General features: G+C 48.5%; 1 protein-coding gene across 1 annotated transcript in view; it reads right to left on the bottom strand.

The window, feature by feature from the left end:
• Positions 1-1752: 1752 nt before the first annotated feature.
• Positions 1753-13963, bottom strand: part of LOC144739084 (intermembrane lipid transfer protein VPS13D-like) — a gene marked incomplete at its 5' end in the record, with an annotated part of 28897 nt that continues 16686 nt past the window's right edge. The window contains 26 exon segments of the mRNA XM_078622081.1: positions 1753-1884; positions 2622-2862; positions 3067-3198; positions 4549-4744; positions 4829-4961; positions 5033-5200; positions 5374-5508; positions 5728-5865; positions 5867-5877; positions 5952-6048; positions 6158-6307; positions 6422-6571; positions 7044-7169; positions 7307-7477; positions 7726-7834; positions 8199-8356; positions 8851-8944; positions 9216-9451; positions 9536-9659; positions 10009-10184; positions 10256-10386; positions 11625-11767; positions 11864-11990; positions 12496-12687; positions 12759-13006; positions 13072-13288. Coding sequence (XP_078478207.1) covers positions 1753-1884; positions 2622-2862; positions 3067-3198; positions 4549-4744; positions 4829-4961; positions 5033-5200; positions 5374-5508; positions 5728-5865; positions 5867-5877; positions 5952-6048; positions 6158-6307; positions 6422-6571; positions 7044-7169; positions 7307-7477; positions 7726-7834; positions 8199-8356; positions 8851-8944; positions 9216-9451; positions 9536-9659; positions 10009-10184; positions 10256-10386; positions 11625-11767; positions 11864-11990; positions 12496-12687; positions 12759-13006; positions 13072-13288 — 3935 coding nt within the window.

Below are 13963 nucleotides of genomic sequence, written 5' to 3'. Positions count from 1 at the left end.
ATGATTTTTTACCCTTTAATTTTATTACTTGTTGAGTATTTTTAAATACTTTTTGAATATTTTCAAGCTCATTGCATGATCATGTGACTTTGCCTTTAATTAGTTGATCATAGTTCTAATCATAATAAGACAAAGATCTTTATTTTTTCAATGAACTAAATTTGCAAACATGAAAACTGCACAAAATTCTTACTGGAGACCTCAGAGACGTCAACTAAATGTAGCATCTTTGAAAAAGAACAGGAATTGATGCTGGAGAGCGAAATCGTAGTTTCACTTCTATAAATCGTCCGTTCTGGACAAACAATCAGCTAAGGTGTCATCTCCAGCCATCAACGACGTGGCTCGTCAGCGCCCCCTGGCAGTGACCTCCATGCTGCTGCTGCTGAGCTTCAGCTGATGTGACTTCCTGCTGTCGCCAAACATCAGCTTCTCCCTGAAGACATCAGCTTCTCCCTGAAGACACCAACTTCTACCTGAAGACATCAGCTTCTCCCTGAAGACACCAACTTCTACCTGAAGACATCAGCTTCTCCCTGAAGACACCAACTTCTCCCTGAAGACACCAGCTTCTACCTGAAGACACCAACTTCTACCTGAAGACACCAGCTTCTACCTGAAGACACCAGCTTCTACCTGAAGACACCAGCTTCTACTCCCCCAACGTCATAGATTCATATACAGGTGAATCTGGATTCAGCAGACATTCTCCATCCAGACCAACCGATTTTTGCACAGAACCAGTCCCAGAATTTCAAAAGTTCATGAGAACTTCAGAAGTTGGGGTTGAGGGTTTTTGAAAATACACCCGTTTCATAAACTGGTTTGTTTTGCTGTCCTGTGGAGGAAAATGAACCCAGATGCTGCATCCATGCTTCATGTCATGAAGGTCAAACAAAGATATTGGACAGAGGTCAAAGTTTATAGTCAGTTTGTTGGTTGAAGTTCCATTCCTCTACCAGAACTGTGCAGTGCACAGGTCAAAGGTGATGTGTTCAGAACAGATATTTGGATCCAGGAGACAATCTGAGGACCTCGTGTTTTCATTTCTTCTGCAGAATGTTCCAAAAAATCTTTGTGTGTGTGTGAGAGAGGATGGACATTCTTAATCCACAAGGAAAAAATGGACAGGACATTAAAAAGTTCACTGCAACTGTAGTCGTTTATTTCAGGTACATGTGAAGTTTTTTTCACTCAGATCGACAAAATGTCATCACACAAACGCAGTCACTTCATTAAAGCCGTCACATGTCGGAGCTGATGACTGAGACAGAATGAGACACTGAGATGCAATGAGAGCATGAGACATAATGAGACTGAGACGGAATGAGACACTGAGACGCAATGAGAACATGAGACATAATGAGACACTGAGACGCAATGAGAGCATGAGACAGAATGAGACTGAGACGGAATGAGACACTGTTGTCGGTGTCTCAGACAGCAGCTCCAGTGGATAATAAGGTGGGAGTATCCGACCCCCATGTCAGTGCAATTCAACCTATTACAGCGCGCGCACGCACACACGCACACACGCACACACACGCACAGTGATATAGAAAATAAAGTTTTAAAGGCAGTTTGTTCCATCCAGATCCAGTACTTCATACAGTATGTACACTGTGGTACTGAGTATTTACACGTCTATTCACAACATATGTAACGTGTGTGTACACACACACACACACACACACACACAGGACCAGTGTGACACTAAACAGTGAGGTGCGATTGGTCCGACAGGTCATGTGATCAGGACTCCAGCAGCAGACAGTTGTCGTCGTCGCTGCTCGGCAGCATCAGCTGCTGCTCGTAGTACAAACTCTTGGCGTAGTTGATTTCCTGTGAGATCTTCACGGCCAGAGACTCGTTCTTCACGTGGACCTGAGGACCAGAGGGGGTTCAGAGTGGCAGACAGGCAGCTAACCTCAGCATGCTGTTGGAGATGGAGGACGCCGGAGTTCCCGGAGAGAACCCACACAGATCACAGAAACTCCACACAGAATGATCCCAGACCAAGAATCAAACATTTTGGTTAGAAATAAGAAAACTACTGAGTCAGATTGAGAGTTTTTGCCGTGAACATACTGTTCATCCAGTTTCTGGGGGCTGAGTGAGAGGCAGTCGTAGTAGGTCCACGGGCCACAGGTTGACAAACCACCTCTACTCACCAGCAGCTCTGTGATCCAGCTACCTATAGATCTACAACCCACTTCCTTCACATACCCGCTCCAACACGGAAACCGTGTATGGTCCAATTAGACAGACAGATGGACGGACGGACGGAGAGACAGACAGACAGACAGACAGAAAGACACACAGACAGACAGAGACAGACAGACAGACAAACAGAGAGAGACAGACAGACAGAGACAGACAGACAGACAGAGACAGACGGACAGACAGACAGATGCATTCCAGTTGTCCGATGTTTCTAGATTTTCTCGACAACCACCATCACATGAACGTGACGGAGTCAAACATGTGATTCCTGATCAAACTGACGACATGATGAAATCTGTGACTTTGTGGACTGGCGTAATGACCATTAGAATTATTGATACTTGTATATGAATTATCCAGACGAGGGTGTGATGATGATGATGAAGGACACGTCTCACCATGGGTTTCTGGTGGGAGGGGCCAGGGATGGCCACGCCGCTGCTGGTGCTTCCTGCTTTCTTGGTGAGCTGCACGTAGACTTTGCCGTGGTCCTTGGAGACCAGGCAGTGGTAGAGGTCGTCGTACTTCACCTCCAGGAAGATGGCGTCACGGTCCACGTAGTCGCCGGGCTTCAGGAAGTACACAGCTCTGGAGGAGATGAGGACGCAGTAGCTGTCGATGGGCTCCACAGCGATGAAGCTGCAGCAGGGAAAAAGGGAGTGGGTGTGATGGTGGACACACACACACACACACACACACACACACACACACACACACACACACACACACACACACACACACACACACACACACACACACACACACACACACACACACACACACACACACACACACACACACACACACACACACACACACACACACACACACACACACACTCACAATTCCGACAGGATGTTGTCAGTGAGACAGAAGAGCTGCTCCTGTCCATCGGCCTGAGAGGACGAGTACCGAGGGAGAAGATCCTGAGGACCTTTACAGCAGCGGGGCTTCCTGACGCGCTGGACGCTCAGTCTGAGAGGGAGGGGGGATAGAGTCACACACACGCAAACATGACTTCCTGCAGAATAAATCCCAATGTCTGCCTCTACGCCGTAGGCTCAGCGTCAACGTGTGGCCTACGGCGGTGGTCCGCTGACACCGGTCTGTGGGTCATTGAGTACCAGTTATTTCTGTTTATTATCAGGGTTTGAAAGATGCTTTATTTTGATTCTCTCATGCGTCACTTCCACCTGACACTGATTGTTGTTAGCGTGACTTTGCAGGAAAAATGACAACAGAAATAGCTCCAAAGAACTGTTATCTAGACATTTTCCATGGTTTTGTTGATAACAACCAACACGTCTTCATTTCTTCCATCGATGACATTGTACCACCATGACGTTTTGCCAACCGTTGACCTCAAGGATGCTTACTTTCATGTCCCTATTGCTCAGAAACACTGGCGGTTCCTCGGCTTCACCCATCGGGGCCTCCACTGGCAGTTCACTCCCTCTGCCCACAGGTGTTCACGGGTACATGGTTGCTGCTCTTTGCCTTTGCAGTCTGAGGTCAGTCAGATCAGCCATTCCTACAGGTTCTGCCGTACCTGGACGAATGGCTGATCTGCTTCCTGTGCCTTCTTGCCTTGCTAGAGTATCCCAGAAGCAGTCCACGGTTCATGTCACATTTTTACCTCTCATGGACAAACTGACATTGAATGACTGACAGTGAATCTGGGCTGACTGCCTCACACAGGGGCAGGAAGGTCACGGTGTCACGGTGGGACAGGACCTACATGCTCAGAGGCGTCTCAGGATGGGGAACAGGGCGGCCCATGGGCCGTGGTCTGAAGAAGACGGAAGACAAGCATGTCCTCATACAATCAGACGACACAGCAACAGTGTTTCACATCAAACATCAGGGAGGAACCAAGACTGTACTGCTGCTCGGGGAGACGAGGGATCTCCGCACGTGGGCTTCCCCCCCATTCTGCTCAGCCTTCGTTCAATGTACCCACCAGGAGAGAGGAACCACCTGGCAGACTTCTCCGTGAAATCTCCGTGAGGAGAGTGGCGACTGCACCCAGGGGTAGTGGACACATGTGGCCGGGGGGGGAGCTAGTTACCCTGACACCTTCCTGACACAACCGTCTCATCTGGGGTGTGGGGGGTGGGGAGTCACAGGCTGGTGTCCTTCTTCCTGAAGGGGGCTCAGACACCGCATCCGCTGAGGGCTATTACAGCCCCAGTGTGATGTCCATGCAGCCACGTCAGGCTATACTGACCCTTCGCCGGAGGCAACGTGTCAATGCGGAAGCATAAATCACTCGGGCTTCATTAGGTTAACACCCCCAACCACTGGCCCCACCCACTGTGACTTCACCTGTGGTTGCTGAGACTTGCCATGTCCCTGACAGTCTGCGCCGTCTCTGAGGCAAAGTCCAGCGCGCCGGCGACGGGTTTGGTGACGGTGCCGACTAGACCTTTGCCCAGACCTGAGAAGAAGCCGCTGACGCCCCCCTCCGTCTTCACGCCCTCCACTGTGGAGGTGATGATGCTCGTCATGCCTCCAATGATACCTGGGGGGTGTGTTGAGGGGTGGAGGTTACGTAGGAGATACTTCAGGTGGCCGTGGATTTGACCAGGTGGGTGGGGACTCGTACCGTGAGCCAATCCATGTATCCCTGCGACCAGGTGCTCGCCGCTGGTGGCTCCGTGGTACCTGATGTACTCCCGCTCGCTCTGGTGCCGATTGTCCATCGTCTTTCCGAGTCCGTCCGACAGCGTTCCTGCAAACTGAAGCACACACAAGTACAAGCGTGTGCACACGCTCAGTGTGTGTGTGTGTGTGTGTGTGTGTGCAGTACCTTAGCAGCAGAGTTGGACACCCCGTGGGTCACGTTACGTATGAGCCCGCCCACATTGCCGTACCTGATGAGCTCAGACACGCCCTCACTGACATCATTGAGCAGACCCATGGGGTTTCCCAGGAAGTCAACAGAGCCAAGGATCTGAGCCGCCTGACTGATGAGCTCCTGAACACACACACACACACACATGCATGCACGCACGCACACACACACACACACACACACACACGGATCATGTGACATCATCTCTCACATTGTGTTGAAGCACCAGGTTCCTGGTTAGCATGTCTGTGTTAGCATGTGTGTAACTGCGTGTTAGCATGTCTGCGTCCTCTCACCTCTCTGAAGTGTTTGAGGATGTCATTGATGATGATCTCCTGCGTCTCGTAGGGGTGAACTCTTGTGAACGGATACATGTTTATGACGGCGTCCTCGAAGCGAACCAGTGGAAACCCCAGGGTTCCTTTAAGCACCTGGTGGTGAGAACATCACACATTTACTGTGTGTGCACATTTTCCCTGTGCACCTTCTGGACATTAACACAAATTAACAGCAGCAGTAGCAGCAACAAGCAACATGCTAACACGCAGTAGGACAAAGTTACACACAGACATGCTAACACATAGTTACACACAAGCTAACGCATGCTAACTCACTCTGTCTCAAACGACAAATGCACAGAGATGTTTCACCTTGAGATCAGCAGGAAGCTTCTGGGAGGTGAAGACACTGAGTTTGACCTGAGGGAGGCTGATCTTCAGGTTCTCAAAGTAAAAGCGTTTGGGAGGTCCGCCGTCCTCACTGGGCCTCTCGTGAAGGTTCTCATCCAGGTTTTTCCAGCTCTGCGTTCACCACATGTCACAGCTCAACGTTTCAGTGTCTCAACGAGTTCCATACCAGAGTGAAAGATGCTCACCAGCTTCCATCTGACCGTATCCAAAGAAGCTGAGTAGCTTCAGCAGCAGCTTCTCCTCCATGATAACAGTGAAACGTTGCGCCGTCACCATCAGATGCTGCAGACACGTCACACATCAGTCACATGGTTCGTCTATCTGTCTTATCTATACCAGCACCAGAAACATGCTCAGTCTCTGTGTGTGTGTGTGTGTGTGTGAGAGAGACCTTGAAGAGGTCGGTGAGGATCAGGTCACTGGGGACTTTGACGGCATTGACCTGCAGAGCTGGACCACTGTCGTTCACACTGCTGTCAGTGGATGTTGGGGTCACACACAGCATCACGGGCTGCGTGGTTCCCAGCAGCTGGTTGTCCACCTGTCCCCCCCCCCCCCACACACACACATACACACATACACACAGCCGCAGCGTTACCAGTGACAAGAACAGGAAAGAAAGAGAGAAGTGACCTCAGTTTGACCTTTGACCCACCTGGATGTTGTCGATGTTGACCTCCAGCACCTCGTTGGCAGCGGTGCGGGTGAAGTGGACATCGATCCCTGACAGAGTGGCGAACACAAGCTCCTCAGGAACTTTGCTGACCAGAGACACACCCACACCTTCATCCAGGTTCACCAGCACCTGGAACCAGTGATGTCACGGCATGAGTCAGTGTGGGTCAAATGTGGGTCAGTGTGAGTCAGAGCTAGTCAGTGTGATTCAGTGTGGGTCAGTGCTAGTCAGTGTGAGTCAGTGTGGGTCTGTGTGAGTCAGTGCTAGTCAGTGCTACTCAGTGTGATTCAGTGTGATTCTGTGTGGGTCAGTGTGGGTCTGTGTGAGTCAGTGCTAGTCAGTGCTAGTCAGTGCTAGTCAGTGCTAGTCAGGTGCTAGTCAGTGCTAGTCAGTGCGCGTCAGTGCGCGTCAGTGCGCGTCAGTGCGAGTCAGTGCGAGTCAGTGCGAGTCAGTGCGAGTCAGTGCGAGTCAGTGTGCGTCAGTGTGAGTCAGTGTGGGTCAGTGTGGGTCAGTGTGGGTCAGTGTCATAGAGTCAGAGTGAGTCAGTGTTCCACAGAGGACGTACATGTTTGCTGTTTACTCTTGTCAAAGTGCTTTGTACCTCTAGCTCCTGCTCAAGCTCCACCCCGTTGCCGTCAGCTTTGCTCCGTTCCTGTTCAGGCTCCACCCCCCTGCCGTCGGAGCTGGACGAGCTGCGGATCATCCTCCTCTGGTTGAAGTCGCTGATCTACGTGCAGTGAAACGAGCGGAAAATGATTCTAGAGTCTAAAGTTCTATTCCACAAATACATACAATTATAAAACAACCAATCAGAACGTTAGAACAGGAACACTTCTGGAGGAGACACTCATATGATGTTCTGACCTGCAGGACACGTGTGGGTCCATCAGGCAGCACCTGGACGGACAGAACCCCAGAACCAGGTCTCATCTTCTGGTTGACAAACTGCTGCTCTGGACCGGGCTCCATCAGTCCAGAATCTGGTCCCAGGACCACCTCTGCTCCGTCGTACAGCCCCGACACCCCCTCCTTCACCTGAGAGGAACAGGTCACATCAGGGTTTACCCTCACATGTCTGCAAAAATTCAAAGTATTACTAAGAATACTTGTGTTATTTCTAATAAAAACGTCTCATTTCTATCTAAAAATCTCTTTTCATGTAAAATAAAAAATGACTGAGTGAAAAAGGTGACTTGTTTTTAGACACTTTCAAGCTAATTTTCACTTAAAAAGTAGGAAAATGTTTTTTGTTGTTTTTGTTTTTTGATGTGTGGCGTTCCCACCTGGACCACCAGCCGTGGCAGACCGCAGGTCAGCTTCCCTGAACTGAAGTACCAGGTCTGGGTGGTGCTGCGGCGGGAGTCAGGCCTCCTCAGCATCAACGGCTCAAAACTGAGAGAACAACGAGATGGACAGAACATTAGAGCCTGTCCTCCTCCGTCCAGACACCTCACTGCACAAAATCAACATCTTACTATGAATAGTTGTCTCATTTCCAGTCATACACTTAAAATATGTGGACGGATCACCTGAAAAAAGTAACTTGTTTTTACACATTTCTCATTTCTCAAGTGAAAATTAGCTTGAAACAAGTGAAAATCGTCTAAATACAATTTACTTTTTCAGGAAATGTGTTTTATTCCTTATTTAACCAGAATTTTTTTGTAATTTTAAAGACATTGTATCGACATTTAGAAATAAGACAAATACTCTCAGTAAGAATTGTCTTGGTTGTATTTTCAGTGACAGAACTCACCTGTTGTCGCTCACAGCTGCCAGCCCAGCGATGTCCAGGACCAAAGAGGACTCCAGAGGCCGTGGCTGAGCCGGTTTGCTCTGTGGCGGTGACGAGCCCTCGTGACACAACATGCCTCCGCCGGTCATCCTCCACAGCTGCGAGCGTTTCCCTGGCTCCTAACACCGACACAAAGGCTGAGTCTTCTTCTGACCACACGGAGCAGTTCTCAGGAGGTCACTCGAGTCACACAGCTCGAGTGTGAACGTTGTGTCAGACCCTCACACAGCTGGGTGACATTTGCACCAACGATATTTGTTGTCTTTCTCGTCAAAATGTCTTATTTTTAGTCACCTAAACACCACATCACCTACAAAGGTAAATTATTTTGACATTTTTCCACTTTTTCTTATTCTTATTCTTTTTAAAATGTACTTGAAACAAGTGAAAAATGTCAAAGTTATTTTGTCAGAAATTAGACATTTTGAGTCGAAATAAGACAATTTTTAATAAGATTGTGACTTTTGTAACTTTGAGTTTTGTGCTGATGGACAAATACAGTGTTTGAAAAGCTATGCTCCTGTGCGTTTGTGGCGCAGTAGAAGAAGAACGGGGTGTGAGCAGAGACGTGTTCTGTGACTGAACCAAAGGTCCTCCTGGTGCTCGTCTGTACCTTCTTCTTCAGGACGACCCGCTGTGTCTTTGTATCCACGTCCAGAACAAGCTCAGTGGACGCCACCAGACGCTTCTTCTTCTTCTCCAAACTCCTGCACCAACAACGTAACACACTTTTCTTATTGTACAAACGGTTTCTGCCACAGCAGAGAACGATTTGATGGAGGCATGTGGAAACATTTTCACATTATTAGGACACAAACACCTCAGGTCAGATGTGTTTGTGTATTTGTTATTATAATACACGCACAAAAACCACACACGCTCTCACTCACTCATACATTTATTCTTGTGCACACTCAGTCACACAGACAGTCGCACATACACACAACACACACAGTGGGAGGTTGGAGGAGGTCGTACTGTGAGAAGGTGTGCGTGGCAGCGATGTAGATGAAGTTCTCGTAAGTAAGTTTGTTGTATTCCCTGAAGAAGTTCATGTCTGCCGTGACCTCTGACGACCCGGCTCCCTTCACCGTCAGCGTGAGGTACGGCGGCAGCGTGGGCTCGTCACAGGCGTAGTCCAGAAGCGAACCCGCCTTCACCTCGGTGTGCAGCCGGATGTCCACCACCCCATGCTGCCAGAACTGCAGCGGAACCTGCACGTTTGAGAAGATGTGATGATGTCAGAAAGACTCCTCGGTGTGGGCTGGTCAGTCGCAGCTGTGGAAGTGGCGTTCTACCTCAGAGTTGTTGTCTATGCGGAACGGCGGAGGCAACTGATGGCTGTCGGTGAAGGAGATCTGGTAGGTGGCGCCCTTCAGGGTGATCTCTGTCCGCAGGAAGAAACACTTCCCCAGAGTGTCTCTGCACAAACCACAAACATCCACTCACACACCTCTGGGACGTTTCAAGAGGCTCCAACTCAACTTGAGGGGATCTGCACGTGGTTGTTTGATTCAGTGTGAGTCAATTGGTGTCAGGGTATGTCAGAGTGAGTCAGTGTAAGTCAGTGCGAATGTGAATGTGAATCATTGTGAATCAGTGTCAGTGTGAGTCAAATAGTAAAACTCAGAATCAGTGAGTCAGGCCCAGTGTGATCCGTTTGTCAGTGTGAATCAGTGTGTGTCAGTGTGGGAGTGAATCAGAGTAAATCTGTTACACAGAGGACTGTGTGAGTCAGTGTCAGTGTCAGCCAGAGGATTGTGTGACTCACCTCATGTTGACGTGGAATGACTTGAGCTTGTTGACCTCAAAGCCTCCGGACCAGGTGCAGTTGGGTGTGTCCAGGAGTCGAACACAAAGCAGCTGGTCGTAGTCGTTTCTGGGCCAGTGGAAGACGACGCTGGAGCCTGGCAGGGTGGAGATGTAACCCTCTGGGTTGGAGGTCCCCTGACACAAATCAACCCGCCCACTGAGTCCTGCTGTTACACTGAGTGTGTGTGTGTGTGTGTGTCTCTCACTTTTCCTCTTGCAAACTCTCTCTGAGCAAAGGCCAGTTTGTGCGAGGAGCGATTGTCCAGCAGGAAGCGGGGGGCAAAGGTCACGATGTGAGTGTCCCGGTAGCGTCCTTTCCCATTCCGCACACTGATGCCTGTGTTGATACAAGAAGGAACACAAAGCGTTAATGTGTCGTCAGCAACGAGACGTTCAGCTGAAACGTCAGTGAGCCGTTCACCACAACTTTTTGTCCAATTCACAGCGGGGTCTGAGCTGCAGCGTGTTGCTCGCTGTTGACAGCTGGGATCGGCTCCAGCACACCCGCAACCCACCAGCAGGAGAAGATGAATTAATGTATGTTTGTGAACACGTTGAATGCGTCTGCATAAAGAACGACTTCTAAGGATTGAAGGGGTGATGTCTGTTAATAAGGTCTGATTCATTTTTAGGGGTGAAACAATTTGGGTAATTCAATTACCCACCCTACAAAAAAATCATCCAGTTATTTTTAGTTCTCTGCCTCGAGGAATTATTTATTTAATCATAAAGCTCAAAGGACCGCACAGATTAGTTTTAATGCGGCGTAACGCCCTAATATCACCTTCGCACGGGAAGACAGAGAAAGGAGGTAGCAGACTTGAGGCATTTGATTGAAGGAGCAGGAAGCAGTGTTGCCACCTTAGCGATTTTGTCGCTACATTCATCAACTTTTCAGAGCCCTCCAACGATATTTTTTCATAAAAGCAACTACTGACTTTTCTGGTGTTATAGGAAACTTTTCTGGTGGCAAGTCACAGCGTCAACAGCACGTATTGCTCCACAGTTCTCTTTCCTGTTCTGAGCACTGACGTCCTCCCCCATCCCAAAGCTCGTTACAAAGAAGAAAGTCCGTTGGCAGAACATTTCTGCATGTACATTTCTGTTGATTTTCGCTCAGATTTCATCTCCACACCTTGTTATTCTTCTCTCCTACCACATCCATAACAATTATATGCAAATTAGGCGATGATGTCACAACTATGTTTTATCCAATTACTCTCTCAATCAATGGAATTTTCTGTCCAATACTCAATTACAAAAATATTCGATAGCTGCAGCCCTGTTTATTTTAGCCAAAAACAAACCTTGATGAAGTGTGGAAAAGTCCTTCAATCTGCTTGTCATCAAAACCAGCCAAAGACCTGAACCAGGCGGTGGCATGTTTCAAATCAAAGGGCATGATGCCTGTTCACATAAAACCTGGATTTTCCTTGTTTCACTCCATATTTTGAATACTCGTGAAAACTGGGATAATCTGGATTATTTCCTTGAGGATTCTTGCACTTGGAAATTATTTGTATTTCATTTCTAATATGATACGAGACTGAGGATCTCCACTGCTCCAATCTGTACCTATGTTGTAGATGAGTCCAGGTCGGTTCCCGGGCTGAATGACCTTCACCGCACGTACTCCGCTCCCTCCGTCCAGGGAGAAGCCCTGGCACCAGCCTGGAACGCCATCGGGGTGAATCCCCTTCCCGATGCGCATCGTACACCTGACGACAAAAAGTGAAATCATGTTAAAGATCCTGTTAAAACTTCTCCTGGGCAGGTTAACGTGACAGTCAACGTGACGAATCAAACCCACGTACATGGCCGGCTGCTCCTTGTCAGTGTAGCAGAAGAGCAGAGGACTGAGGCTCCGGGCCAACTCGTGCTCCTCAAACTGCCCTGACGCGTCCGCCTTGGTGTTGTCCTGGCGGAAGATTAACGGAAGACCTGAAACACAAGGGAGGTCTTCTCAAGATCTTTTCAAGATGGACCAAGACATATTTGTCTCATAGTTCATCAAAATGACCCATTTCTAGTCATAAAATCTCGTACAATTCAAGTAAGACACCACTAAAAAAGTAACTTGTTTTTAGACATTTGCACTTGTTTCAAGCAAATTTTCACTTGAAATAAAAAATCTGCCAGAGGAACAAGATTTTTTGCTTGTAATAATAAAAAAAGACCATCTTTCTCTATTTCACATACATAATATTTCCAGAGAAAAAAACAAAACAAGGACAATTAATAGCACATGTGAGATGTGATGAGAAAGCTACAGAGGTTTATATGAAAACCACACTTTATTAACCAAAACATTAGAATTACAAACAATATCAACCTTTGAAATATAAAAAAGCATGTATTGTCAGAGTAAAGTTAGAATTTAAAAATAGACTAGACTAGAAATAAGACAAATATTCTCAGTAAGATGTTGAATTTGTGCATCTGTTACCAGTCTTGTTGACGAGCCAGTAGGGGGCAGAGATGAGGATCTTCAGCGCCCCCTGTGCCCGCAGGACAATCCGGATGGTGAGACAGAGCAGTCGCCTGTTGGTGTCGTACAGCCTCATGCGCACCACGTAGTTCTGCGTTCCTGGAGGGATCAGCAGCTCCTTGCACACGGCAAAGTTCTCCAGAAGAACTCCTGAAACACAAGGGAGTGAACGCCAGAAGCAGCGGTGACAACGAGCACCAGGAGAGAAGAGAAGTCCCGACCGAGCTCTGTGTTCTGCGACGTGTCCACCGCGTGCAGCACCGCCTCCTTCCCGGGCTTCAGCGAGCCTTTGATGGACGTCCCCTTGATGTAGTAGTTGAGGTCGCAGGGCAGCAGGTTAGCCAGCACCATGGTGGGCAGCAGGTACACGGTGTGGCCCGGCTGCCGGTAGATCTGCTGCGTGCTGCCAGAAACCCTCTTTGCAGGCTGCTGCTCAGGGTACTTCTCCTTCTTGGTGACCACACAGAACCTGAGCCAACAGGACATGTGAGTCCTGGAGAACACGTCCGGAGAACTGATGCCCACCGCACCTACCTGAAGTTACGCTTCACGTTGTCCTCAAAGTCCGCGGACTGACACTCCCGTTTACTGCTGCAGACCTCTCCAGGCCGCTCTACGCTGGTCCAGTGGATGGGAACCTTACAGAAGAACAGACCCAGACCTTTGGGCCGCGCCTGCAGCCGCCAGGACGTCAGGTGGAGAGGAACCGCCAGGGATTGTCCCGGCAGGATGGGAGGCAGCACCACGGGTTCTGTTGGAGAACACACCACGCCATTTCATCTGTCACACGACTGGAGACACAAGTCAGCAAAATACTCAACAGTTAGTGGACTAACCTGTTTCTGTGGTTAGCACCGACGCTATCACTATCATTACTTTGGTACTAGCGTCCTATGGAGCACCGTTATTACACGACTATTTGTGCTATCAGAAAGCTGAGAAGTGTCACTCAATTCCTCTACCTGGTGTGAAGAAGGAGCTAGAAGGGACGGTTCCTGAAAGTTGAAAGTGTGTGTGTGTGTGTGTGTACACCATATGTAGGTAGGATGGGTCAAATTCATACCCATCCTACCTAGGACAGAGGTAGAGGACAAGTTTCAGGTGTGTTTGCATGTTTCAAGTAAAATATCTTCTTCACAGCCGTGTTGCCGTCATCACGGTAATGACTAACCAGATTATGGAGACAGAGAATAGGATTACCGTAATGACTGATCGACATTTTCTTCTTCTTCACACCAGATAGAGGAACCGAGTGACAGTTTTCAGCTTTCAGGAACTGTTCTCTGGTCTGTCATCTGTCACTGATAGTGACATAATTACGGTCCTTACATAAAGTATGCTAGCACCAATGTATGAGAGATACTGTTGTGTTAAGGGTTAAAACTCATGTTACATATTCTGTAATGTGTGAATAAATGAATGAATG

This window comes from Lampetra planeri, unplaced genomic scaffold (genome assembly GCF_965212315.1).
Source record: "Lampetra planeri unplaced genomic scaffold, kcLamPlan1.2.h2 scaffold_1295, whole genome shotgun sequence".
NCBI classification, from domain to species: Eukaryota; Metazoa; Chordata; class Hyperoartia; order Petromyzontiformes; family Petromyzontidae; genus Lampetra; species Lampetra planeri.
The sequence above is the reverse complement of the archived record's forward strand: the minus strand, read 5'-3'. Positions and strand labels throughout refer to the sequence as shown.